The sequence below is a fragment of the Mesocricetus auratus genome, unplaced genomic scaffold, assembly GCF_017639785.1.
Source record: "Mesocricetus auratus isolate SY011 unplaced genomic scaffold, BCM_Maur_2.0 Super-Scaffold_100676, whole genome shotgun sequence".
NCBI classification, from domain to species: Eukaryota; Metazoa; Chordata; class Mammalia; order Rodentia; family Cricetidae; genus Mesocricetus; species Mesocricetus auratus.
In genome coordinates, this window is record NW_024429266.1 from 103,811,340 (window position 1) to 103,838,690 (window position 27,351).

Sequence of the window (27,351 nt, forward strand, 5' to 3'; positions counted from 1 at the left end):
CTCCTACCGCCCCGCCCCGTGGACGACCCACTTTCTGGGGGTGGAGAAGGAATAAAAGAAAAGCCAGAGGTCAGCCACAGGGACAGGTGATGGCCCTGCCCAGGCCAGGGTGGGTGTGAGGTGGGCCTGTGATCGTCTGATACTGCCCAACACTCAGATGGGTGCGTGGGGGACCAGCTGCCAGTGGGGGTCAGAGGAGGCAGGGGAATGGCTTAGAGCCGGGACTCCTGTCTGCCCGGCTAGCCCCTGACTATTGTCTTAGCTTTGGTGAAGTTTTAAGAGCAGAGTTAACACAAGACAGAAAAACAAAAATCCAAAGGCAACCACAAACAACAAAACCAAAAAGGAAAAGAAAATTGAAATCATGGACATGACAATGGCCTTCCCAGCAGCAGGACAGAGACCACCGTGTCCCTGCTGCCCCCAGTGCCCTGGCTGGGACGCCCCACAGCTAAACTCAACCCACTGACAGACAGACAGATATTGCATATATTCAGCTTTGTGGGTTGGCTGGAAGACAGGGAGGGAGGAAGGGACGGCCTCCCAGGCTTTCCCTGGGATGGGAGGGGTGGTGAGGAAGGGCCTGAGAGCCCTATATCCCTGGGGAGGGGACTCGGGGACCCCTCAGAGCTGGGGTGGTGGATCAGCACCAGGGAGAGTCCTGTCCCCACTTCGAGGGGTGAGGGTGGCGGGGCTGAGTTGGGATCTGCAAGCCATGAACAACATTGTAACTTCCTTAATAGTAGTTTTTCTTTGTAGTTTTTGGTTTCTTCCTTCCTTTCTTTTACTTGAGGCAGTGGCTCACTCTGTAGCCCAGGCTGGACCTGGAACTCACAGCAATCCTTCTGCCTCAGCTTCCAAAGGGTTGGGATTACAAGCATGTGCTACCATGCTCAGTCTTTTTTTTCTTTTATAAAAAATTTTTTTTTCTTCTTTTGATTTTCTTTTACAAATAGAAATACCACCCTTTTGGATTTTATTTTTTATTTCATGTAGTTGCTTGTCTGTTTGTAACTATGCGTGCAGGGCATGCGTCTGTGTGCGCAGATATTATTGAAGTTAATACTTGTCCTCGGGAGAGCAAGGCACATGTCGTGGTAGAAAGTTCGTGCAAATTCGGAAATAATGAATTTTTTTTGGTAAGGATATATATATTTTTTGTGTATCCTTTTTTTTCCTTTTTTAGTAGAGGAGGTGAGGCGCGGGCAGGGCAGACCGGGTAGAGCTGTCATGCACGCAGCAGCCCGGGGGGGGATCTCTCGGGTGTCGCGGGGCCTTAAGCACCATGCAGTTAGGTAAATAGTTGGTTCTATCCTGACCCCTGGGGGACCAGCTGGCTGGCTTGGGAGGGGTCAAGAGGGTCTGGCCAGGTCCACCCTGTCCCATACCCACCGGCCTCAGCCCTACACCTGGACAGTGACCTCCGAGATGTCCCCAATGGTCCCCTCTGTTGGAGGGTCCCTGAGGACAGATGGACAGATGAGTGGGGTTCGAGGCCTCAAAGGCTGGGTAAGCATCTTGGGGGGCTTGGTATGTTCAAGTGGCCTCCCCCTGGTCCCCAGGGGGACAGTGGGTGGAGGGGCCTGGCTCCAAGGGCTCTGCTACGTGATGGCTTGGTGCCTTGGTGGGCAGGGACGTAGGCATGATGGGACAAAGATGGGTGGTTGGGGAGGAGGGGCCTTTGTGGGGCCAGTGCCCCTAAAATACCCAACTTCCCCTCCCAGGGCAGCCCACCCAAGACGGGACCCAGGTGGGTGTGGACGGGGCTGCAGAGCTGGGGTGGGGACACGTGTCTCGCGCCCCCGTCTTAGTGTTTTTTAGGTCGCCCATCACTCGAAGAGCCCTCCACCCGGGTCTGAAAGACACTTCCACCAGCCTTCTTGGTCCCTGTGCTGGGCCTCACATCATCAGGGGGTCAAAGTGCAAAGGGGTATATCCCCCTGCAGTGAGGCCCCCAGGGCGGGTCTCCAGGAAGTAAGGCACTGGCAGACGGGTGGGGACAGCACACAGCCCCAGCCTGGGCTTGGGGATGCCCAGCCGCATCCCTGGGGTCCCATCTCTCTAGCTTGGAGGGCGTGGCGATGAGGAGCATGGGGACGAGGTGGGCTGCCCTGGCCACTGTGTCCCTGATGGATGAGGGGGTCGGCGGGTGGGCGGAGGGGTTAGGCACTTAGTTCGCGGCACCTCCCGCCTCCGGGGGCCTCGGCGTGGGGGTCCCGGCTCCCCACCTCTGTCTCTCAAAGTGCTAACACTTCCCACGTGTGAGAGGAGGCGGGGCGGGAGCTGCGTGGCATCTCATGCCGGGGTGGGGCTGGGGACAAATTGCATAGAGAGATGTGTCCTTCCAAACGAGGTCCACAAGGAGAGGGGACCAGAGGGCCGAGGCAGAGGCTGACAGGACCCTCCCAGGGGTCCCAAAGTACCTGTGGCACATCTGTCCCCAGCAGGGCCAGCGCTGGGCAGCTCCGTGCTCTCCAGGACTCTGCTGCCGACACTGGGGTCGCATCCACCTCCTCCGCCAGCACCGCCTCCAGCCTCCTGTCTTTGGCAAACGCCGTCGGTGGGGACGGCCAGCGGAGGTCCCCCGAGGCTGGCGCTGGTGGCTGGGGCAGAGGTCTGGGGGTGATGTGGTCCTCGGGGCGCAGAGGGGCTGCAGGCAGCTGCCCATCAGCAGCAGGAGCCACAGCGCGCCCACCTTTTGTCTTGGTTGGGAAGGTTTTCCTCTTTCTTTCTTCTCCTTTTTGTCCTTTTCTCCTCCTGTATGTCTGTCTTTTCAGTTGCTGGGAGTCGGCAGGGAGCTTCTCGCTCATTCTAATTTTCCACTGAAAATGCAGGCTTGGGCCATAACCTCCGGGACTCCCCCGGCGATGGAGACTTGGGAGGGCGAACTCGGCTATCCCAGGTACCAGGACTGGCAGAGATAGGGAGAGAGAACCTGGGTGTTAGGAGTGAGCAGCTGCCCCCCCACCCCCGCACCTCAGAGACCCCTGTATGCAGACCACGATCCCAGGACACACGTCAGACGCCCCTTTCAGAGACGCTATGCCCGGCGAGTCGTCAGAGACAAGTATGTCCTGTGTGACGTGTAAGTACTTCCTTTGTGGTCTCAGACTCGGGGAGCGCATCTTGTGTGAGGCCAGACTCGCAGCACCGGTCCAGGCGCTCATGCGCGCAGGGACGCGGTGCAAGCACATCTCCTGCAGGACTGGGCATAGGCAGTCCCAGGTGACATCAGAGACCCCTCAGTGTGACTACAGTAAGGCTGTGGATGTCACGCGTCCTGTGTGCTCTGCTACCTCAACTCTACCCTGGGGTTCGTGGTGGAGGCTGTGAAAGGGGCATGCATGGGAGGCTCCAATTGTGGCTCATTATTAGACCAAGCTAGCCTAGAACTCCCTGTGGACCCAGGATGGCCTTGAACTTATCACTCTGCCTCAGTTGCCCCAGTGCCGGCTTTGCCGCCACACTGGGATTATCTGTCTTTTTAGCAGTCACGCCCTACCCCCGTCAGCCATGAAGTTGCTGGCTGGGCTCAGAGGTGGACAAGAACCAGCTTGGATTGGTTTGGCTTCAAGGCCACTTGGTTATCAGCAAGCAGTGTCCTGGGAGTCTGGACTGGCCTGTGGCGAAGTCCCGCCAATAACTACAGCAAGAGGGGTCCCTGCCTGGGGCCTCATGAGGGGGGCGGGGCAGGGTGGCCTGAGAGGCAGCGCCTCTGTAGGCCCGCCCCCAGCCAAGTTCAGCCTCCTGTGTCCCTTACCTCATGTCTGGTTTCCGTTGGCAACCAGACAGGCTGGGGTGTGACCCTGGCCTGGTGCTGGACTGCGGCTTCCCTGGGGACCCAGAGCCTGCCATGCCGACAGAGGGGGGGACCGAGGCAGTGGGAGGCAGCCAGGGCCTCAGTCCCTGGGGTTATTTGTTATGAGGGTCCGGGGTGGGGTGGGGGGACCAAGGTCTCGGTGTACGGATGGGGGCAGGGAGGGAGCCAGGCTGCCAGGAGAGGCTGAGCCAGGAATAACAATGTAGACAGCCAGGAAGTGCTGACTGGGCAGAAAGAGCTGAGGCCCAGAGCCAAGGCAGGGGCCTGGAGGAGGGGGGGAAGCCCACACTGGCAGCCTCCTGATTTCCCAGGTGGGGGTGGTCCGGATCTTGTCCACCCTATAACCCCTGCCCCCTCCTGCCTCAGGGAGCCCGTCTGTGCTCCCCCCCACTACAGCCTTCTGTGGCTGTCAGTGCGTGAGGAGCCCCACGTCCTCCTCACGCCAGCTCGCCCTTGTCTAGCCACAAAGAGTCCCCGTGTCCTCTGTGGGCCAGGCCCGGTCGCTGAGTCACTACACTTCAGCCTGGAGCCAGAGGAGGAAGCAGAGGGAGCCCCCCATTTCCCGGGGCATTCTGGACTCATGGGCGCAGAGAGAGAGGCAGAGGCCAGGGCCTCAGTGACCCAGCAAGCGACTAGAGACGGGGCGGGGTGTTCTGAGCGAGAGGCAGGCTCAGAACGGACGGACGGACGGACAGATGGGCTGTCTGGCTGTCCCCTGCAGTCCAATCACACACGGGGCTCCTTGAGCCTCTTATAGGACCCTGGAGAGCTGCAGAGGCCAGCACGGCAGCCGTGAGGAATGTGAGATCCCAGCGACTTCACAGCACTGTGCAACCACAGACAACCGCCTGCCTCTCTGGGCCTCGCCTGGCACCTGAACTTCCTGCCTCTGCTCGTGCTCTGGACTCTCTCGTGACTGGGATGGGACCGCAGCTGGGGACATCCTGTGTGACCCTGGGTGCTCTGCCTCAGGAGACCTCACACCCACAGGGTGGGCTCAAGGCCCGGGTCAGGAATGAGAGGCTGGCTTCAGCGAGTCCCTGCGGGCAGTGGCCAGCGGGGCCTGCTGTCCCTGACCCCTGGCCGGCCCCTCTGCCCCACCCCCCGCCCCCCAGCCGGCCTCTCGGGCCCCTACCTGTCCCGCAAGAGGATCCCTCCGTCCTAATCCCACAAAGGGACGGTTTGCAGGGGACGTGCCGGGCGGAGAGCAGGCTGTGGGGAGGAGAGAGACCAGAGCCCGTTAGCAGCACCAGGGCACGGGGGCCAGAGAGGGTCACACAGTCTTCCCTTCCCAGCTGCGGTCCTCACAGCTCTCCAGGGTGCACTCTGAGGGTCCTGGGGACCCGGGGGGTCCCGGCTGGGGTCCCTACGTGCTAGGTAGGTGGGGCATCAGCCTCGGGCTGAGGCAACGAGTGAAATATTAATAATCAAAGGCCAGCCGTGAATTACTCAGGGCCAGTTGTGGCCAGGCTGGCGGCGCCCATCAATTATTAAGGACGTTTTATTTATTGATTCCCTTTGTGGAGAGTGGGGTGGCAGGGTGTCTGCACAAATCTATTTATCATTTAGCTAGCTTGTGGTATCCATTTCTGAGGCAGAGTCTCTCTCTACAGACCAGGCTAGACTAGAACCTGCAATCATTCTGTCTCAGCACTCTGAATGCTGCGATGACAGTCCCGTGCCTCCATGCCCTGCTTCTAACATCTGTCTCGGTCACAAAAGAACAACATGGAGCTTTAACCCCAGCGCTCGGGAGGCAGAGGCAGGTGGATCTCTGTGAGTTTGAGGCCAGCCTGGTCTACAGAGCGAGTTCCAGGACAGGCTCCAAAACAATAGAGAGAAACCTTGTCTCTAAAAACCAACCTCCCACTAAAACAACTCAGAAGAAGAACACGGACCATTCACACCCCACCAGGAGCAGCAGAGGGAGGGACAGCTGCGGGCTGCAGGAAGGGAGAGGGGACAGCAATAAAGCCCTAAGGGAAAAGGAGACTTAAGTCCCACCCCTTGCCACGCCCCAGCCTCGCCCTGGTGGATTCTAGGTGGGGCTCCACCCTGATCATGCCCCCAGCCCTCAGTAGGGGAGTCTAGAGACTGACTTATGCTACAGGTGTGTAAACTGAGGCACAAAGAGGTGGCGCAGGCCATGAGCTGTGTGGAAGGGAAGGGTGCATCTACACCACAGCCAGTGTGGGGACCGATGACTGTGGAGGCTGCAGGTTCCAAGGGCAGCTGGTGGGGGGCAGTGGCTCTGGGCGGGGACCCACAGGACAGACGCCATCTCTTGGGTCCATCTGCTCAGATGCATCCCTGGGCTCTGCTGGAGTCTCGCCCTCGCCTAGAGTCCCTTCCAGGTGGCGACACCTCACACCAGTCCTTCACCCGGAGTCTCCCAAAGAGCCAAATCGGAGAGTCCCGAGTCTCACACGCTCTTTCTGTCACCGAGGCCCAGGGTGGCCTCAGACTTGTAGCAATCCTCCTGCCTCATCACCCAAATGCTCTGAATCTCAGACATGTTTTGTCCTTTGCACAAACCGTGCTAACGCCTTTTGGGCCTGGATTTTACTGGCCCTTGGGACTGGGGTTTGAAGACCCCCTGGAGCCACTGGACTGGCAGAGGGGACAGCAGCTGCCCCACCCTCCCCTGGGCTCCACCGCACCCTGACTGGGGCAGAGGAAGGACTGAGCCAGCCACTCACCGGTCCAGGCTGCTGGGTGGCCGGGTCGCAGGCCAGGGACACCAGATCCTTGAGTGGGTCCTGGGGGTTGAGGTGCGGCGGGTACCGGATGGCCGTGTGGGGAAAGTAGGTGGAGGCCGTCTGTGGCAGGATGGACGTCGCAGGGAAGTGTAGTGCCGAGGACGGGTGAGGGCTCCGCGCAATCCCTGTGGGCACAGTGCGGGTGGGCACGGGTCAACGGGACTGCCCCCAACCCCCACGATGCCCCGCCTGGGGCAGACTTCAGGGTCAACGGGACTGCCCCCAACCCCACGATGCCCCACGAGAGAGCAGCAGGGTGGCCACAGCCAGCTGACTCCGACGCAGCCAGGTCGCTCTACAGTTGGCAGTGGGGTTCCCTCTGGTTTGCCTTGCCCCAGGACAAGCCATCCCCTCCTCGCCACCTCCCTGCCTGGACACTCACCGCTGTGCACGGCAATGACCGGCCTGTGGTGCTGCGTGAAGCTGGAGAGCCGAGGGGAGTCCTGGGGGGATGGGCTGTTGAAGGGAGACTTGTCCATCTCTGTCTTCTTCACTGGGGAGGAGATGCCTGTGAGGAAGGGGGCCAGAGTCTCCATGTCTGAGGGGCAGCGAGTAACGTAGCCTGTCCCGAAGCCCAAGGCTCTCAGTGGGAGCGCGGAGGGGTCAGGAGCGGGGAGAGTGGACGAGTACGCAGCCAGGAACGGGCATCTGAGGGTCCCCTGTCCTCAGAGACTTCTGGTCCCGTGGGGATCCCGGGGTTGGTTCTGACCACAGGGCTCAGGAGCTCATACCCTGCCCCACTTGCTAAGACTAGTCTCCAACTCATGGCAATCCCCCTGCTTCAGCCGCCAAGTGCTGGGGGGTCGCGGGTACTGCCTGCGTCTGCTGTCACCACCCTGCGCTCGCCCCCCCCGCCCCCCCTGGACCGCCACGTCAGGCTGCTTACCAAGGTCCCGGGACTCGCCCTGCTTTTCTGTCTAGACTGCCCCCAACTCATTAAGGCCACTAAGCCGATTGGCGCGGCACGGCCGCCCTGGCCTCGGTTTCCCCAGCCACACCCTGGCCACTCGCTGAGGTCACGCCAGGGTCGTGCAATGGCAGAATCCACCCCTTTGCGCCGCGGTTCACAGAAGCGGCCAGTACACCGCTTCCAGAGCCCTCGAGGGGGAAGAAATGCGCAAGGCTCCGGGCACCCTAGAGCGGCACTAGCACGCTGTATCCGTATACAACTCCCAGGAGGCCCCGCGACTCGGGCTGGGTTATTACAGACTCAAGTTCCCGCTGGGATAGCCAGTCTAAGTGATGGGAGCACATGGCCGGACTACAACTCCCAGGAGGCCCCGCGACTCGAACCTGCGTCTTCCTTCTGGCCCCGCCCCCGCAGCTCCTGGTGGGAAACCTAGTCTAGTGGAAGGGAACACACAGCTGGACTCTAACTCCCACAAGGGCTTGCGACTTAAGCCCAGCTTCTTTCCCGGGCGAGCGCGCAAAGCCCGTCGGGACTTGTAGTCCCAACCGCCTCCGCTCCGTCACCGCGGGTCCCTACCTCCCTCCATGTCCTCCGTCCAGTTGCGGCTGCTGCTCGTGGGCGAGCTGGGCGAGGTGTAGTAGTCGCCGCCGGGGCTCGTGTCCACGTCCTCCTCCATGGAACCCGACTTGTGCCGCTTGCTCCTGAAGGCGTGCAGAGCGGTTACCACGCGGAGACGGGAACCTCGGGGCAGAGGCGAGGGGACACCAGGGCCAAGCTCATTTTACAGACGGGGAAACGGAGGCACAGCTTGTGAGCGGCCCACCGCCGCGGGAATGTCTGGAGGGATCTGCGGGACCCGAGGCTGGCCCAGCAGGGCCGGCACCTACCCGCTGGAGGAGGTGCTGGGCAGCGTCCTCCGCAGGCCGGCGCTGGCCGGGTTCAGGTCGTAGGCCAGGTGGCCCTGCAGCTCTCCCAGGGAGAAGTTGGGCCCGGCTCCGGTCACGACAGGCGCTGGGGAGGGCAGGCGTGGTCAGGTGGGCCCCGCCCCGCCTGCGGCCCCGCCCCGCCCCCGCCGTGCAGACACTTACTCCGGGACACTTGGATCAGCTCCGTGACGCTGAACACGCCCGACGTGACGAAGCTCTCCTGGAAGTCCGCGGTGTCTGCGGGGCAGGGAGGGCGGGGTCGGCGGGCGGCGTGGGGCGCGGAGTACTACGCAGCCCGGAACTAAGTGCGCAGCCCCGCCGGGCGAGGCGGGAGCAGCCCCAGGGGGCGGCACAGTGCACACGCGCGAGCGCGGCGGCTCGGGCTGGCCCTGAGCTCCCCGGGAACTGTTCCGCCCGCCCGCTTCCTGCGGACCCAGGTGGCGGTAGGGCCGCCCCCCGTTTCCTGTTTGTACAGCGGCCACCAGGGTCGTTTCCGGGGCTGGGGAGCCCCGAGAATGGGGTCCTCCCCCATGTGGCTGGAAGGGGTGGGAAGCGACTGGGCGACCTGGGGTCACGGACAGGGTCAGGAGCCCGCGGCACCACCCGGGCACGACCGGGAAGGGGGGAACAGCTGTGCGCCCGCCCCTGGAGGGCTCCGCCCCGCCCCTCCCTGGAGCCGTGGGCGCGGCTCCACCCTGACCACGCCCCCAAACATCCCTGGGGATTCTGGGCGGCGCTCCACCCGGCCCCGCCCCTCCCCGGGGCCCTGTGGCGGGCGGGCAGGCTCACCCAGCGTGATGGGCTTGCTGTCCTCCTGGTCGGCGCCCACGCCTGTCCGCGGGCTGCCGCTCTGCTCTGCGTCTGCGAAGGAGACAAAACGGTGACAGCCCGGCGGCGCCACGCCCCCAACCTGGGCCTCAGCTTCCCTGCTGGGCCGAGGCGTCGGGGGAGCCCAGCTCCGCCACGACCACGTCCCAGCCCGCACTGTGGGTGGTGGGTGGAGCTCCATACTGGCCACGCCGCAACCTCACTAGAGTAGGCGGAGCCACCACTCTGACCACGCCCTCAGCCATCACTGGGGATTCTAGGCGGAGCCACCATCCCGACCACGCCCCCACTCTCACTGGGGTTTCTATGCGGGGCTCCCTGACCACGCCCCCAGGGGCAGCCTGCCCGGCCCCGAGAGCAGGCGGTGGCAGTTAGTTGTGTTTTGTGTGTGCTGCCCCATCCCCCCGGACCGCCGTCCTCGCCTGCAGACGCAGCATGGCCGCCACGTCCTTCCCGGCATGCCTCGTGGGCAGGCTCGCCCGTCCTGGAAATCCCCTTTCTCAGCCCACACATCCGGTTCCGCTCCACGCTGCTCCGTCCTGCAGTCGCTGCCCACCCCTCGCTGGTTTCCCTGCACACGTGACGCCTGCTGCACACACACACGCGCGCGCGCGCGCACGGACACACGCACACGCAAACATGCATGCACACGCACTGCACACATGCATACACGCACTGCACACAGTGCACACACATGCACGAACACACTGCACACACGCGCATGCACTGCACAGTGCACTCACACACGCACTGCACATATGCACACGCGCACTGCACACATGCACACACGAACACACTGCACACGTGCTCGCACTGCACACGTGCACACGCGCGCGCGCACTGCACGCACACACCGCACACACGCACGGGGCGCAGGCCACCCTCGTCCCCACTGCGCAGCGCTGGCATCAGAAGAGCGCCCCACGCCGCCCTTGCTCTCCCGCCAGCCCCAGCCCGCTGGGCTGCAGCCAGACCGCGCTGCAGACGGGCCCGGGGACGCGGCTGGGCGGGGTGACCTCCCGGCTGCCCTGCGCCTGCCAGCTCCAGCCGGCCTGGGCCAGCGCCAAGGCCTCCTCCCGCCGAGTCCTCCCGGGATCCTCCCGACTCCGCGGGCCGCCCCAGGGCTGCTGTGGCCCTGCCCTGGCTGGCGGCGGAGCCCAGGCCCCCGGGGGACACCGGGACCTGGTCACCTGGTGTATGCGGCCTGGGAGGCACTGTCTGGTGACATCAGCAACTGGGCGGCCATTTCCTGGGGCTTCCAGATGCTTTTGTGGCCTGGGCGGCCATTTTGTGGCTGGGGAGGGCCATCTGGTTAGGGACACAGAGCCAAACCCTCCCCAAGTCGGGTGACTCCGACGGGGACCCCGGTGCAGGGTACAGTGGCCTCACATGCCTGAGGTTAAACTGCAGGCGCCAAACTGGGGTACGGGGGGCCAGGTGGTCACGGTGGGGACCCCAGGTGGTCACAGTGGGGTGGGACCAGGTGGTCACGGTGGGGACCCCAGGTGGTCACGGTGGGGACCCCAGGTGGTCACGGTGGGAACCCCACGTGGTCACGGTGGGGTCGGGACCCCAGGTGGCCACGGTGGGGTGGGGACCAGGTGGTCACGGTGGGGACCAGGTGGTCACGGTGGGGTGGGGACCAGGTGGTCACGGTGGGGACACCAGGTGGTCACGGTGGGGACCCCAGGTGGTCACAGTGGGGACCAGGTGGTCACGGTGGGGACACCAGGTGGTCACGGTGGGGACCAGGAGGTCATGGCCTGGGCCTCACCCAGCCTGGCAGTGCCGCCGTGGTCCTGTCACCCGTGGCCCTGGGCTGCGCGATGTTAGTTAAAAATACCAGACAGAACCTTAGTCCTCTCCAAAGTCAAATGTGTCACCCGCAGCGGGAGGCGCTGAAAATAACCCGTGTTTACACTCCCGGGTTCCTGGCTTCCCCGTCGTCCCCCCCCCCGCCCCCGGATTCCGTCTGCGGCCCCAGAGGGCCAGAGCCAGACCTCGGCCCGGGGGCTCCCAAAGCCGACTGAGGGGGCTCCGGGGTCGCGGGTCAGAAGCCCGCGCCGGGGCTGCAGGCCCAGCGCCTCTACCTAGGAAGAGGCTCCGTGCTGAGGAGGCACACGCGCCCCGTGCAGGCTCCCCCTCCCTCCCCGAGCACACAGTGGGTGCACAGGCGTGAGAGCCACGGCATGGACACGGAACAGGCGCAGAACAAACGCCCCCAGGCCGAGGGAGAAGGGGTGGGGCCGGCTCGTCCCCGCCACGGGGTCTCCAGTGGCAGTTGCCAAGAGCTGGACGTCTGTAGCCCACGCCACAGCCCCTCCCTGGGGATCTCTGGCCACACCCCGTCCCCGTGGGTGGCGATGGGGGAGAGGGGGGCGCACTCGGCCTGGGCTCGCACAACTCAGCCAAGGGTCCACACCCACGCTGTGAGTGAGTTCTTCGCTGAGGCGCTCTCCGGGTTTCCCGGGCCTCAGTTTCCCCCGCTGTCAGCCGATGACCCCACTCTCCGCAGCCCTCCCCGCGACCCGGCCTGGAGCATCCTGGGTTCGAGTTTCAACCCTTTCCCTCTGGTTTCCTGTCTCGTGAAGCACCAAGTTGGCACCGACTGTTTGCAGTCTGGGTCCTGCGAGGCTCACATGCGCGCGCCTACGAGGGGCGCTGGAGAGCACCGGGTGGGCCCTGCCCCGCCCCCTGCCCCTGCCCCCGCCCCCAGCAGGCCCCCAGTGCCTGCCCCTCCTGCTCTACCCTGCGTCCCTCCCGCTGCTCCACCCACGGGGTCTCCTCCGCGCTGGGTATACAGAAGGCGCATGGTAAATGCGGGGCCCGTCACCCCATCGCTCGCGTGGGCCAGACCTGAGGCTGGTGAGGGGTCAGAGGGCACCGCAGCTGGGGCCTCTCGTCCTGCGCCCCCAGACCGCAGCCCCAGGCCCCGCCGGGCCTCGGATTTGAACTCGGGTCCTGGTGCTTGCGGGCAGTCGCGCCCCGCCCACGCCCGGCTCTCCGTCGCGGACTGCCCGCCCGGCACACAGTAGGGCAGACTCTCCGCAGGCGGCCCGGGGAGGCCGAGGCGGGGGCGCCGGGACGCGGCCCCTTTAAGCCCCTCCCCCCCGCCGCCTTATGTAATTGGGCCTTGTCCTTGCGTAACCCGGTTACATAAGGGACCGGGGACGGGCGGCTGCATCCGGCGGGGACCGGCCCGGGGAGTCTGCGCTGCGGGCGGGGGGGGGGGTGGGCAGCAGGGGCGCGGCCCCTCCCGTCCACAGAGCCGGCCCATTGCTCAGAGCGGAGGACTGAGCCCAGACGGCGAGAGCGCGCAGCTACGCGCTGACCTCCCGGCCCCCGCGCCCTCCCCCCTCCGCCTCCACCGGGAAACTGAGGCTCGGGCCGTGCGAAGCCCAGGCCCGGCCCACACTGGCGACGCTGGCCCTTTAAGCGGTCTGCGGCTGGGGTCTGTCCCAGAGTGACCCCGGGGGAGGGTGTGGCCAGGAACAAGGGGCCCATTCAGCTCGGGAGCGGGGGCGGGGCGGGCCCGGGCGCGGACGGACGGACACCTGGAGCGGACCCGTGGCCACGTCCCCCGCCCCGGCAGCTGCGTCGTGGGTTCGAGTCCCCAGCCCCGGCACCTGCGGCGTGGGTTTGAGTCCCCCGCCCCGGCAGCCGCGGCGTGGGTTCGAGTCCCCCAGCCCTGGCAGCGGCACGCGGACGGGGCTGGGGCCGGGCGAGCCCGCACGGGGCGGGCACGGGTGGCCCGGGGGTCCTCAGCAAGCCCGGGCCACTCCACGGAGAGTCCTAGAACCCAGGGCCTGGCGCTCCGGAAATGGGGCGGACTGCCCCGAATGCGCATGCTCACCCCGGAATGGGTTCCCCCTGTGTGGGAAGCTGAGGCTGGGGGCTGTGGGGATCCCGAATCTGAGGCCAGCCTGGGCTACCTGAGACAGGACCTGAAACCCCAAACGAGGTCAGCTGCGAGGGCGTGGCCTCGTTCTGGGGGCGGGGCGGGGCTCAGTTTCTCCATCTGGTCTTGACTTCCTACGTCCATCATTGCGGGGGAAAATCCCACCACGGTGACTTCCGGCCCGCGCAGGGTGGGGCCGGGACGAGGAGTCACAGCAGGGGCGGCGTTTGGCACCTCTGCGGGTTAGCGAGGCGATGGATGGCGGGGACAGACGTTCAAGCCCGGGGCTGCACAGCACGCCCCGGGGGGGGGGGGGGGGGCCTGCCCTGTCTCTGCGGGCCACCGGGGTCGGCTGCGTCACCGCGGCCCAGCTCGGCTACATGGCAAGTCTGGCAGTTTCTACACGTACACCTTTTATCCTGCGCACACCTGTGCTGCCTGCACGCGCGTCTGCGCGACAGTGCCGGGTTCCCTGGAGCCACCGCCGGGCGGGTGCTGGGATTGAACCCGGGTCCTCTGGAAGAGCAGCCCCCCCCCCCCCAGCCGTCTCTCCAGCCCCAAGTTTGCGGCTCCGGCCGCAGCTCTGGCTCTTTGGAGCCCAATGACACGAGTGACACCATCTGTGCTTCGGCGACCCCTCCCCGGAGATGGGGAGACGGGGCGGGGCCGGGGCGGGGCCAGCCCGCAGTCCCGCCCAGAGTGCCCCGCCGACACCCGCCGCGCCCACCCGTGGCTGTGGCTGCGGGCGGGAAGCGAGTCTGGCCCTGGCGAGCACGTGGGCACCATCTGGGCTGGCAGCTGCCGGCCCGGGCGGGCCTGGCACCCCTCCCCCCCTGGCACCGTGCCCGCCCGCGCTTCGGGTTTCGCGGGCTGCCAGGGGGGGCAGGGCGCGGGCTGGCAGCCGCCGCTCCCTTGGCCCAGCTTTCCCAGACTCCTTCCCGCGAAGCAGGCCAGGCCCGGGAGCCTGGGCGACTCTGCCCGCCCCGCCCCGCTATCTCCTGGCTTTGCACCCCTGACCACCCAACTCCCCCAGCCTGGCAGGCTCTCCTCAGACTTTCTCGGGGTCCCCACTTCCTCCTTGGAGACAAGGTCAGCCTTGAGCTTAGTATGTAGCAGAGGCTAGCCCTGAACTCAGGGGTCTAGGGACAGAACCCTGGGCCAGCCCGGGCGCTACCCTAAACCATGGCACTCTTCCGTTCCTTGGTGACTGTCAGACCCAACATTGACCCTGTGCCCCCCAAGAGGTCGGCTCAAGCTCTGCCACCCCGGTGTTTAGCATAACGGGGCGAGCAGGGTCGTCCCCGCCGCGCTGGGGACACTTGGGGCAGGGCGGGACCCCTACCTGCTGGCTCAGGAGCCAGATGAGCCAGGCCCGGCCTGAGGAACTGGGGACGGGGCTCAGGCAGGGGCGAGCACAGGGATGGTCTGGCGACCTCTCCAGTTCCAGGGCCCGCGATGCTGGCGGCCAGGCAGGGCTGTCGGGGACAGTTGTTTTCTTTTACGAGACAGGGCTTCTCTGTATTGTTTGGAGGCTGTTATTGTTGGGAGGTCCAGCCCAGCCTCGAACTCAGAGACCCGCCTGCCTCTGCCTCCCGAGTGCTGGGATTAAAGGCTGCGCCACCACCGCCCGGCCTGGGACAATTTTGACTCTGTCTTTTCCTGTCTCGTTGGCTTCTGCCTCGCTGACTGGGTATGGTGGCCCAGGTGGGGGCGGAGGCCTGAGCTGTGCTGCCGGCAACCGGAGGCCTCCCAAGACTGACGGAGACAGGAGCTGGGAATTTTGTTGGTTTTTCAACACAGGGTTTCTCTGTGTAGCTCTGTAGCCCAGGCTGGCCTCGAACTCACAGAGATGCTCCCGCCTCTGCCTCCCGAGTGCTGGGATCAAAGGCTGCGGCCACCCCCGCAGGCTGGGAGTGAGTTAGGGTTTTGAAATATGCTCGGGGGTTTCCGCTAGGGAAAAGCATTCTGGGAAATGGCGCCCTGGAAAGGCAGAGGGCTGGACAGGAATGGCCCGGGCTGGCTGCACCTTGGTCTCAGTAGGTTCTGTTCTGGTTTTTGTTTTGAGGGATTCCTGGCGACTCCCTTGGTGCCCGGTGGTGAGATAAAGAAATTAAGCACAAAGGGGATGACGGACGGACGCGCCTGGGTCACACGGCCAACTGGCAGCCTCTGCTCGCCCCAGCTTCTAGGGATGCAGGTGGCTGGCCAGGGTGACCGCGGGAACTCGGGCGGCCCGGAGGCCCCGCCCTCACTGGGCAGAGGACCCGGAGGCCCCGCCCTCACTGGGCAGAGGAGGAGGCTGCGGATCGTGCTGACACAGCAGACAGCAGCTCCAAGGAGGCAGGGAGAGACTGGGACCCCCGGGCCGCACCCTGGCCATGGCCACCCCAACACAGCCTGTGAGCGCCCTCGCTGCTGGGGGCTGACAGGAGGCGGGGCGGGGCTGGGGCCTCTGCGGCCGGCTCAAGGTCAGGGCTCCCCCAACGCTGTGACACGGCTGAGGGGAAACCGAGGCACAGTGTTCCGGGGGGAGTTCCGCCCCAGCCCCTCCCCATCTCTCTCCAAACCCTGCAGCATCTCAGGAAGCCCCCCATGATGTCCCCTCCCCCAGGACGGCCCCCCCCAGGGAGTGTAAGCTGCCCCCAGAGAACAGACCCGTGGTTTTGCTCTATCGGGCTGCAGGGTCACCCGGGCACCGCGCCCGTTAACTGGGCCTTTTCTGATTCGGTTGGCCTTGGATTGCTGCATCGGCGGAGACGGAGGCTTTCGGGGTGCAGAGACTTTCACGAGGAGCGGTGGATGGCAGCCGGGAGCGACCCCGGGCCCAGGGCTGTCCTCTGAGCCACGCACGTGGGTTATCAGGGGCGACCCATGCGGGCGCCCGGGACAACCCCTGCCCGGAGAGTTCTAAGGCCCTGGTGGGCAGGGCGGCTGCCACAGCTGACTCGCACGCGGAACATGGGCCTCTGTCAGCTCACAGCCATCCCCCTGCCTCGGTCTCCTGCATCCCACAGGACCACGCGGAGTCTTGCCTCCCTGAACAGCTCAAACTCAGCCACGATCGTCCCCACCCATGTGGAAGGGCTTCGCATTCAGCATCAGCTGGCAGTAGGCAGGGACAGGTCCGGGTCCTTCCAACTCCGGTTCAAAGTAGACCTGAGTGAGCAGTGGCCCTGCCCACAGCCCCGCCCACTCCCCCCTCGGGGTCGGAGCTGTCCGGGTCACACCACTGTCCCAGGTCTGTGGACAGACACCAGGCTCACATCCCCGCTCCCCCTGGCGCCAGGCCGGGTCAGGTGGCAGCCAGCCCCCGGGTCTGCTCACGGCTCCGCATGAAGCAGGACAGGCACACACGGAGGCTCAGCCCTGATGGCCTGACTGTGGCTCCCACGGCCCCGCCCCTTGGCCGTGACCACGTGCCAGCCCCGGACCTCGTCCCTAAACACGACCTTGCCTGGGACAATGGTCGTGAACCTGACCGCGACCCTGGCCACACCGCGGCCCAGCTCCATGACCCTCGCCCCTGACAACGCAGGACTCTGTTCCGACCATGACCCTGACCACGGCCAAGGTGCACCCCTGACCACGGCCCCACTCGTGACCACGGCCCGACCCGTGACCACAGCCCAGCACCAGCGCCTTTCAGGCGGACACCCCAACGATGGCTCCACCCTGCCCACGGCCCCACCCCCATCAGGACCAGCCCCCTACCAGGCCATCCTCCTTTGGCCACACCCCATCACAGCCGCGCCCCTGCCCACGCCCCGCCCCTGCCCACGCACGCGCCCTCACTTACCACGCTCACGCACGAAGTACGCCAGGTACAGGTCCAGCTCCTTGACAGCCACGCCGATGTGGTGCGGCTGCACGCACAGAACAGGGTGGGCGCAGGCGGCCGCCTTCACCAGCCGCTCGCCGTCCGTGCTCTCGAGCGGGATGCCCTTGAACAGGATGACCATGACCAGGTCCAGGCGCCACACCTTGTCGGCCTGGCGCAGGCAGTCGATGCGCCGCATCTTGCCCTTCTGGTCCGGGTTGGAGAGCACGCAGCCAGGGGCCTTTTTGCCGGTCACGGCCAACACGAAGTCTTCGCGGCACTCGGGCCGGATGTCCTTGCGCAGCTTGGCCAGCAGCCGCGACGCCCACTTCTGCTTCACCTCGGCCTTCTCGCCCAGCAGCTCGTCCTTCACCGCGCGCTCCTCGTCCTTGGACATGCGCTTCTCGTGCTTCTTGAAGTACTTGCGCTTCCGCGCCTGCAGGTTGAACCACGTGTAGGCGAAGGCGCGCACGTGTGGCAGCAGCGCCTCGATGAACGGGTGGAACTCATCCTGCGAAGAGGCGGGGACACTGAGGCTCGGTGAAAACAGACCTGCTACCCAGACAGGGATCCCGGGAACGTCAGGGCTGGATCCTCAGACTCCGAGAGCAAGGGTTTTGAGGGTAAATGAAACCCTGTAAATGTCTCCCTGCGGGGGACAGCACCTTCAGGGGCGGGGCCTCGCATCGCTCACACGGTGGGCGTGGGTGACTGCTGGGGACTAAGGAAGCACCCCCAGAGCCCCACAACCTGTGTCATGATAGGGAAACTGAGGCCCAAGTCTTGCCAAGATCTGCCCAAGGTCCCCACAGGGCCTCAAGGAGACAGGCGACAGGCTGCTGGCTTGTTTGTTGTCATGGTTCTGAGTCAGGGGTCTCCTCCGGACCCCCCAGCTCACTGAGCAGGCCCCACCCCCCGGACTGCACCTGCCCCGCACCCCAGAGCCAGGATGCCAAGTGGCACCTATTACCAAACCTCTGAAAATAGCTGGTGAGCTGGAGAAGGCCAGGCCGGGCCACCCGGTCCCCCAGGCCAATGTCCTCTGAGGTGTGAGTCACTGGAACAGCTGTGGCCTGGACCTGGGGGGGGTGCGTCTGCCCTTCCCCCATGCTGGCTGCTGAGGCTGGGGAGGAGACGGGGGACTGGGCTAGCCTTGGGAAACGGGGTTCTTCCTGAGTCAGGATTCTAACTGACATGTGAGAGCAGACACAGACAGGAACTAGGCCACAGGCCTTCAGTGGGGCTGGGGCGGCACAGTGGATGGAGGGTGACTCTCGGGTGGTGGTGGCCAGGGAGGGACAGTGGTTGCAACCCCGAGTTCTGTCTCTGAATCTACCCTAAGAACCTCTGCCCGCTGAGCCCCATCTGTGACTGTTCCCTGGGTCCCACCCCCGGGGTAGACCATGGTGGGTGCCCACATCAGTCACCGGTGGCCCCAGCTGGCCAGCAAGGTCAGAAGGTAAACAGCAAGTGACCGGGTCATAGACCTGCTGGCCATGCTCCCTGTCCTCCGTGCCCCTCTGTCACACAGGACTAGGCAGAGAATCCTCCTGACCACGACACACCCCAGACGCCCCGTCCCCAGCGCCCCAGACGCCCCATCCCCAGCGCCCCAGACACCCCATCCCCAGCGCCCCAGACGCCCCATCCCCAGCGCCCCATCCCCAGCGCCCCCCATCTCCAGCGCCCCAGACGCCCTGTCCCCAGCGCCCCCCCATCTCCAGCGCCCCAGACGCCCCGTCCCCAGCGCCCCAGATGCCCTGTCCTCAGCACCCCAGACGCCCCATCCCCAGTGCCCCAGACGCCCCATCCCCAGCGCCCCAGACGCCCCATCCCCAGCGCCCCCCTATCCCCAGCGCCCCCCATCCCCAGCGCCCCAGACGCCCCATCCCCAGCGCCCCCCATCCCCAGCGCCCCAGACGCCCCATCCCCAGCGCCCCCCATCTCCAGCGCCCCAGACGCCCTGTCCCCAGCGCCCCCCCATCTCCAGCGCCCCAGACGCCCTGTCCCCAGCGCCCCGTCCCCAGCTCCCCCCCCTCCCCAGTGCCCCAGACGCCCAGTGCCCCAGACGCCCAGTGCCCCAGACGCCCCGTCCCCAGTGCCCCATCCCCAGCGCCCTCCCATCTCCAGCGCCCCAGACGCCCTGTCCCCAGCACCCCAGACGCCCTGTCCCCAGCACCCCAGACGCCCCGTCCCCAGCGCCCCAGATGCCCCGTCCCCAGTGCCCCATCTCCAGCGCCCCAGATGCCCCCCTGTCCCCAGGGCCCCTAGCTGTCAGGCCTGGTTCAATGTGGCCACGCTCTTCCCCCGCCAGGGGAGACAAGACCTCACAGATGCAGGGGGATGGTAACCAGGCCTGTCCCATGAAGGGGGCAGCCCTCTGAGTCTGGGGCCATCAACTGTACCCCCAAACGCACAGCCCTCATCACAGGTGATGGCCATGTCTCCCTCCAAACTCCTAGGCATTCTTTAAAGGTCCAATCCCAATCCCCTTCCCACGTGGCTGGTGAGGGGTAGAACACCCAGGAACTGTCTAGAATCCTGATCACCTGCCTAGGATAGTGATCATGTCCCCTCCCTAGCTTGGCCGCTGTCTGGTCAGGGAGGGAGCTGCATTTGCTGAGCGCTTAGTTTCCTGGTACAGGGACGGCTTGGCCAGTGCAAAGGTCCTGGGGCAGGAGCGGGGGACAGAGGAGGGGCTTACCCCCCACTCCCACACTCATCCAGCTCCCTGTGGACCCTCCTCTCCATTCAATCTTATGTCACAAATATGATTTTTTTTGAGACAGGGTCACATATTCATGATAACCCCCCTGCCTCAGACTTCTGAGTACCAATATCACAGGTGTGTGGCACCTGGTAGATCTTATTTATTTTTTCTGAGACAGGGCTTTTCTGTGTAGCATTGTAGACCAGGCTGGCCTCGAACTCACAGAGATCCGCCTGCCTCTGCCTCCCGAGTGCTGGGATTAAAGGCGTGCGCCACCACTGCCCAGCAACCTGGAGGATCTTATATTATCTGCTTCTTTCCAAGTAGCCCTATGCATGTACCCTAAGTTATCACACACCCCAGCAGCCACCAGCGTCTGGTCAGACTTAAGACTGGACTGGGGGGGGCACTGTGAAACCCCAGTTTGAATCCCAGCATCCCATCAAGGGCTAGATACGGGTCCAGGCAGTCCATGGGGCCACAGCCTTGACCCCACTGATGAGACACCTATGGGTGGCCTCTGATACCCATTTGTGCCCTTATGTTTGGGGGTCGCCACTGTCCCCATCGCCCACCTCCAGTCTGCTTCACTTAGGCAACAGAAGGAAGGAAGCTGTGAGAAGCCTCCTGGCTAAGCCGTGGGCCAGGGCCGCAGCATTCACCAGGTCTGGACCACGCGTGTGGCAGCCTACGGGGCGCAGGACCCTGTCTCCCCTATTCTGTGTAAGATGACACACCAACAGCCACTTACCAAGCAATGGATGTCTATAGAGTACCTACTGTGTGCCACCCCATGTCTGATAGCATTTATCAAGCTCCTACTGTGTACCATACCCTATATCCAGCACATAAGAAATATCCGCACCATGTCCCCAAGCTGACTGGCCACTGGGGCTCTGGGCTGATGTGAGGGTTCCCCTATCCAGGGATGGAGGGCAGTGAGCCAGCTGTGGTTGGTGGATCCCTGCGCCCGCACCGCACCGGGGAGGGGGCTGCGCAGAGCTGGGGGGGGGGCAGGAGAGAGCAGGAGGCTCCAGTCTGTGCAGGGCTGCGGGAAGATCTGGGGAGGGAGCGGCGGTGGCCGCCGCGGGAGAGGCTAGAACGCTGACTCGCCAGAATCCAGCTCCCTGATTTACAGGCCTCGGCCCAGGCACAGACACCTTCTCTGCAGCGAGGAGGGGGCGGAGGGGACGGGCGTGAGGACAGGGACGAGGACACATCAGGGACCCAGCCCACAGTGTGCCGCTTGGGGACACTTCTCACCCTCTCTGATCCACCCAGCCCCCCCTGGAATGAAACCCTAAGTGTCAGGTGCCTTGGGCTGCCTCAGTTTCCCCACTGCCAGGATGGCAGCAGAGAGAAGCCAAGCCATGTGGAGGAATGAATGGAGGAGGGAAGTGGCCTCAGCCCAGGCCCAGGGAATCCTTAACCTCAGCCAACAGGGATTTGGCCCCAAACCCGGAATAACTAACATGGGGCGGGAGGGCGGGAAGGAGGGAAGGAGGGGGAGGCTGCCTCGGCTAACGGCTGCTTCTCTGCAAGAGTAAAGGGGCCTGAGTCACCAGACAGGACAGGGGACCCACGGGGCTCCCAGAATCCTCCCGGGCACCTGGTGGCCCTGGCATCAGCGCTGACATCAGGGCCAGCCAACCCCGCCCCGGGCCAGGATCCCGGTAGGATCCGGTCGGATCAGCAAAGGAGTTATTTCAGGCTGAACCCTGGCTGTAAAATTAGCCAATTCGGGAGGGCTGGGTGAGGGGAGCCACAGAGACAGAGAGACAGAGGAGAGACAGGAGAAAGACAGAGGGACAAGTCAAGGCAGACACTCTGAGTGCCGTGTGGGGGCAGGGCCAGAAGATGGGGAGGCTGGGGGGCTGCAGCATTGTTCCTGGGGTCCCGCCGAGCCCCTACAGCTGAGACCCCTGCCCAGCCTGGGCTTGGGTGGAGCAGAGAGCCCACACTTGGGACTCAGGGGCTCTGGGGTGCCAGGTGCCATCTGGGCAGGAAAGCGGTGAATGGGACATCATAGGGGCGGGGGTCCCCTCCATCTTGCTCAGCTTCTGCCCCCTCCTCTCTGGCCCGCTGCACTGGGCTCCCCACAACAGGACCCACACCCTCCTATGGGGAAACTGAGGCCAAGGCCACACACAGTAAGCTCCCTGGGCCCGAGCCAGCCCTGGGGTTGTACCCACCCCCAGCTCCCGGCAGCAACCTGGATGCAGGCCGGTCTCCAGAAGGCCAGGCCGGGGAATTCCACGTGCCCAGGCTGCCTTCCAGCCGGCCACGTCTGCCTCAGACCTCGCGGTCACCAAGCCTAGCAGTCAACACAGAGACTTAAGAGTCTGCCTGCGGCCACACAGCAATCCCATCCCAACTGGCGGTCTGGCGGGTAACCAAGTGATGCCTGCCCTGAGTTGTGGGGTGCCCCCTCCCCAAATCTTGCTTGAAACAGAGACTGAGGCCTGTGGAGGGGCAGGCCTTTATCCAAGGTCACCAGGGAACTCTGGGTAGAGAAGGCTGGGGTTCCCTCCGTACACAGGTCTCCCCGGGGTAACAGAGAACTCTTCTAGCCAAGCTGGAGGGGGCTGGCAGGAACAGGGGACCCCCGGGGCCGCGTCCGAGACCTGGGCCTTCCCTGGTGAAAGCAACTGAGCCCCTGGAAAGCTTCTCAGGACGCGGGACAATCACGGTCCCCCAGCCTCGCACGGAACAGTTTGGAGACTACTGTGTTTCTCTTGGGGCAAACTGAGGCCAGGGTCACACAGCAAAAACTCAGGAGAGGGTTGTGGAGCTGGAAGAGAAAGGCCTGGGATCCTAGAGGGGGCAGCGACAGTTGGGGTTCTTTAGAGGGAGTCCCCAGCAGGATGGCTGTGACCCTCCCTAAGTCATCTCAGATGCTGGAACCAGGTCAGAGGGGAGGAGCAGGGCAGGTGCTGGCCTGGCTACCTCGTAAGCAGCCCGCAGTGTGGGTCAGTCCCCTGCCTCCGCGCCACCGCCTCCTCCTCTTTCTCCTCCTCCTCCAGCCCGGCCTCTGCTCCTCCCGCTAGCTGCCTGGCAGCGCCTGCTCCGCTCAATAATTCAAGAATCAATGCGGAGCTGGGGGGGAGCTGAACCAAGGAAGGGGGGACCCGCGACGGACACCGGCAAGGCCGCTCCTTCCCCCCACCCCCGCGCGCCAACTTCGTGCGCCCCTCCCCCCCGCGCGCACACGTGGGCCTGAAATGGAGGGGGCACTGCCAGTTGGGGGGCCACCCGGGAAACTGGGGACCCGCGAACAACAGCTCGCACGGAGGGGGTGTCTCGTTCCCGCACAGCCGGGGAGACCTAAGGTGCAGCAGGGAACCCCGAGATCTGTCCCATGGGTGGGTGGGGGGCTTCCTGCGGACACTCAGTTTTTCCATCTGGAGAGAACCCCAGGCTTCCTGGGGGGCAAAGGGTGAGGGCTTGGGGAGGGCGCCAGCTCCCCCTCCCACATCCAGCCAGGAGGAGACAGTCCCAAGAACAGTTAACCAATTCAAATCAAAGTGGGGGCTCAGAACACAGGGCTCCAAGCACGCAGCCAAGCTTATCGGGGAGGGGATCCCTATCTCAAAAGCTGCCCGCACCCCAGGTCCATGCCAGGAACACCCTGGCCTGGAAGGGGGTGGGTAAGCCGGACGCGCGCCTTTTTTTTTCCCACCCCCGCTGCGGAGGGGAGGTTCCAGTCTGCAAAATTGTGGTTCCAGGTGGAGCCGGGGTGCGGGCTGGGGCCGGGCGAGCGCGGGGTCCGTACCTGGGTCAGGCAGAGCGGGGAGGAATACATCCCGGGGCGCTGGCACCGGAGGCGCAGAGGCCGAGCGGCCGCCGAACTTACTGAGTCATTTTTGCAGCCGCTCCTCCCTCCGCCGTCCTCCCCGCCCCGCGCCGCCTCCCGCCCGCCCCCGCTCCCTCCCCGCCGCCCGCATCCAACTTTCAAAGAAATCGCCGACAGCAAACAAACAAACAAACTGTGGCCCTCGGACCCCCGAGTGCCCCTCCCCCCAAACTTGCCCATCTGCGCTCAGGCTGCAAGGACGCAGCAAACGGGTCCAGGAAGAGATGGGGCTGAAACCCGGCTGCCCCCCACATCCCATCTGCCCCCCACACCCACCTGTGCCCCAGGAGGCCCCCCACACCATCTGCCCCTCACCCCACCTGTGCCCCAGGATGCCCCCACACCATCTGCCCCTCACCCCACCTGTGCCCCAGGATGCCCCCACACCATCTGCCCCTCACCCCACCTGTGCCCCAGGATGCCCCCACACCATCTGCCCCTCACCCCACCTGTGCCCCAGGATGCCCCCACACCATCTGCCCCTCACCCCACCTGTGCCCCAGGATGCCCCCACACCATCTGCCCCTCACCCCACCTGTGCCCCAGGATGCCCCCACACCCCATCTGTGCCCCTCGGCTGTCCCTACGCCTCACTTGTTACCCCAAGCCACCTAGTGCCAGCTAGGAGGAGGAGAGCAGTACGGGGCTTCCCTTACACTGCCAGAAGGAGCCCGAGAAGCAGGTGGTCCTCCCCGAGGAGGGTGCCCTGCAGGACCCCAGGCTGGACTCCCACACTACTGCTCACTGAAGGCGAGAGGGATGACCCAGGCCACCTGGGTTCCGGCTCAACATGTGTAGTGTGTATGGAGGTGTGGCTCTGCCCCGGCCAACAGCTTAGTCACTCTGCACCTCAGTTTCCCTGCTGTGTTGCAGAGACACAGACACCTGCAATGACAGAACGGGGTGCGGCGGGCGACTCAGATGGACACTAGACTTGCATCTCGGCAGCATATGACCCACTGGTTAAACATAAAAACTGCCCGGTGCACACCTTTAACCCCAGCACTCGGGAGGCAGAGGCAGGTGGATCTCTGTGAGTTCCAGGCCAGCCTGGTCTACAGAGCGACATCCGGGACAGCCTCCAAAACAACACAGAGAAACCCAGTCTGGGGGAGACACGCATAGAAAGCGAGGATTCTGGCGAGATTCTCAGTGGTTAGCGCACAGGCTGCCCACGCAGAGGACCAGGTTTGGTTCCCAGCAGCCACATGGTAGCTGACAACCGTCTGTGACTCCATTCCTGGGACGCGACGGTCCCTTCTGGCCTCTGCTGCACACATGGTTCACAAAGACACATACATAGATATAAAAACTAAGTATAAATGTTAAGCTAGGGCTGGAGAGACGGCTCAGAGGTTAAGAGCACTGGCTGCTCTTCCACAGGTCCTGAGTTCAATTCCCAGCAGCCACATGGCGGCTCACAACCACCTCTAATGGGATCTGGTGCCCTCTTCTGACCTGCAGGCACAACACTATATACATAATAAATCTTTTTTTTAAAAAAGTTAAGCTAGGTAGCTGGCTTTAATCCCAGCACTCAGGAGGCAGAGACAGGCGGATCTCTGTGAGTTCGAGGCCAGCCTGGTCTACAGAGCGAGAGTGAGTTCCAGGATAGGTTCCAAAGCTACACAAAAATCTGTCTTGAAAAACAAAAACAAACAAAAAAAATTAAGCTAGGCGGTGGTGGCACACACCTTTCACACCAGCACTCGGGTGGCAGAGGCAGGCGGATCTCTGTAGGCCAGCCTGGTCTACAGAGCTACATGCTGTCTCAGAAAAAATACATTGTTTTTGTTTGTTTTGTTGCCCCTAACACAGCAGCGCTGAGGTAGGGGAGGTGGCCACCAAAATGAGCCTTAACATCAACAGCGTGAGACAGCGCCAAGTCCAACAGGGACAGCCGAGCCATGACCTCGGCGGGGACAACCTGCGGTAGCTGGGGGCCGGGATCTCTGGAGCTATCTCCAAGGGCCACCCAGGTAGGGTCCCCCCACTGGGGGATTGCTGTCACTAACCCAGCACGGTGGGAGTTGGGGACAGGGTGTCTCAGACTCCCTGTTTTCCAACAACTGCAGCTGGCCGAAACAAGTCACAGTGACCCAGGGAACAGGCAGCCCTGCTTGAGGCCACAACCACAGACCCCGCTGGAGAACTCAGCCCGAGCTCAGAGTTTCGCTTTCTTTTTGTGTGGGTTTTCTCAGCCAGGGTCCCGTGGAACCCAGGACGGCCTTGAACTCAGGATCTGCTGTCTGCACCTGGAGAATGCCGGGCAGACGGGCAGCTTTAAAGGAAGACACTGGTACGCCAGTGCGAACCCTCTGACTGCACAGCGGCTACAACCGGGCTGCGGGGCGACGGCGGCAGGCCGGGGTGGGACCCTTCAAGGACAGCAAGGAGGGACTCTGCCTGTGGACAGGGCAGGCCACGCCCCCAGCCCCTCGCTGGGGATCCTGGGCGGGGCTCCACGCCCCCAGCCCCTCGCTGGGGATCCTGGGCGGGGCTCCACGCCCCCAGCCCCTCGCTGGGGCTCCTAGGCGGGACTCCACGCGGCCACGCCCTCAGCCCCTCACTGGGGATTCTGGGCGGGGCTCCACCCTGGCCACGCCCCCGACTCCCCCAAAACAAACTTGTGAGAAGGGACTACAGCTCCCAGCGTGCTTCACTCTGGGACCCCGGACGCCCTCAGGGCCCGCTGCAGTGCGACACGGGGCTGGCGGGTCCCCGGAGCTCCGCGGCCTCGTGTGGGCCCAAGGGCGAGGTCGGGCCGGGCAGGCGGGGCCGCCGCGAGCCCTGTGGTCGGCAGCCCCGGGCTCCCCTCCCCGAGCGGCCACGGCGGCGTGAGGGGCGGAGGCCGTGCGGACCTATTTTTGGAAACCGGCAGGGAGCGCTGACACCGAGCGGGGATCCCCGCCGGGCAGCCGAGGAGGCGGCTTCGGCGGCCCCGGGGCGCGGCGCCTCCTCCCGCGCACGCGCAGCGCGGCCTGCGGCGCAGCCCCCCCCCCCGTGCGGTGCCGGGGGCTGCGGACAGCGGCGGTGGGCGGGGCGCCCGCAGAGCGGCCATTTTCCGCTAAGCTGCGCGCGCCGCCGAGAGCCCCGGGCGCGGGGGGCGGGGGCGCACGGGAGCGCCGCTCGCTCGCCCCCCGCCCGCCCCGTCCCCGCCGCGCGCTCGGGGTTCCCCGCGGGCCCGGCCCCGCCCCGAGGGCGGACGGGCGGGCGGGCGGAGCAGGACGCGGCCGCCCCCCCCCCCAAACCGCAGCCCCGCGCCCCGGCCCCGCGCGGCGCCCCGGGAGCCCCCGCGCGGAGCGGGGACGGGGGCGGAGACGTACCATGGCGCGGTGCGGCGAGGCGACGGCCGCCGGCGGGGAGGCGCGCGGGGAGGCGCGTGGGGAGCCGGCCGCCCCGCCCGCGGACCCTCCCCCGGCCCGCCCCCCGCCGCCCCGCCGCCCCCCGCGCGGGCTCCGGCCGGTCCTCGGCTGCAGACCGAGGCTGCCGCGGCTCCCGCGTCCGCGCCTGCATCCCCGGCCGCCGGGCCGCCCTCCGCGGCGCGCGCGCGCTCCTGCACGCGTGCGGGCGGCGCGGACACGCGTGCGGGCCACTCCTGGTCGCGCGCAGCGCGGCTGACGAGCGCCCCCGGGCCGGCGGGGAGCGACAGGTGCGGCCCCGCCCGGCCCCGGGCCGCGGGTGGCCGGACCCTGCGCGGGGCGCCCCCCCTCCCCGCGCGCAGGAAGCCCCGGGGCGCGCGCAGGGCGGTCACCTCTCCGTGGTGCTGTCGGGGGCCGGGACGGGGCCCGGGGGTGCGGGACCCCGGTCAGACAGGCAGCGTGGGGCGT

At 65.2% G+C, this 27,351-nt stretch overlaps 1 protein-coding gene across 5 annotated transcripts; it reads right to left on the reverse strand.

The window, feature by feature from the left end:
* Nucleotides 1-2,746: 2,746 nt before the first annotated feature.
* Nfic (nuclear factor I C) lies at nt 2,747-27,351 on the reverse strand. 5 transcript variants are annotated; one of them, XM_040737856.1, is made up of 10 exons: nt 27,276-27,351; nt 16,938-17,469; nt 9,205-9,276; nt 8,578-8,652; nt 8,377-8,500; nt 8,066-8,190; nt 6,962-7,087; nt 6,520-6,704; nt 4,956-5,032; nt 2,775-2,911 (listed from the first exon to the last, which is right to left on the reverse strand). In XM_040737856.1, exons 2-9 carry the CDS (start codon nt 17,353-17,355, stop codon nt 4,982-4,984), a joined length of 1,176 nt encoding a protein of 391 aa, XP_040593790.1. In that variant the 5' UTR covers nt 17,356-17,469; nt 27,276-27,351; the 3' UTR covers nt 2,775-2,911; nt 4,956-4,981. The 5 variants fall into 5 exon arrangements, with proteins under 5 accessions (XP_005083308.1, XP_040593790.1, XP_040593789.1 ...); XM_040737855.1 differs by lacking the exon at nt 27,276-27,351 and adding an exon at nt 26,848-26,895; XM_013123007.3 differs by lacking the exon at nt 27,276-27,351 and adding an exon at nt 23,441-23,575 and having other exon boundaries at nt 6,962-7,072.

What these genes read in the sequence shown, in the direction of transcription:
- Nfic (XM_005083250.4), bottom strand. Translation starts at nt 23,470, where the DNA reads ATGTATTCCTCCCCGCTCTGCCTGACCCAG. An exon ending in CCCCGCTCTGCCTGACCCAG is followed by an intron (nt 17,470 to 23,440) that starts GTACGGACCCCG and finishes GCCTCTTCGCAG; the next exon opens with GATGAGTTCCACCCGTTCAT. An exon ending in GCTGATCCAAGTGTCCCGGA is followed by an intron (nt 8,501 to 8,577) that starts GTAAGTGTCTGC and finishes TGCCCTCCCCAG; the next exon opens with CGCCTGTCGTGACCGGAGCC.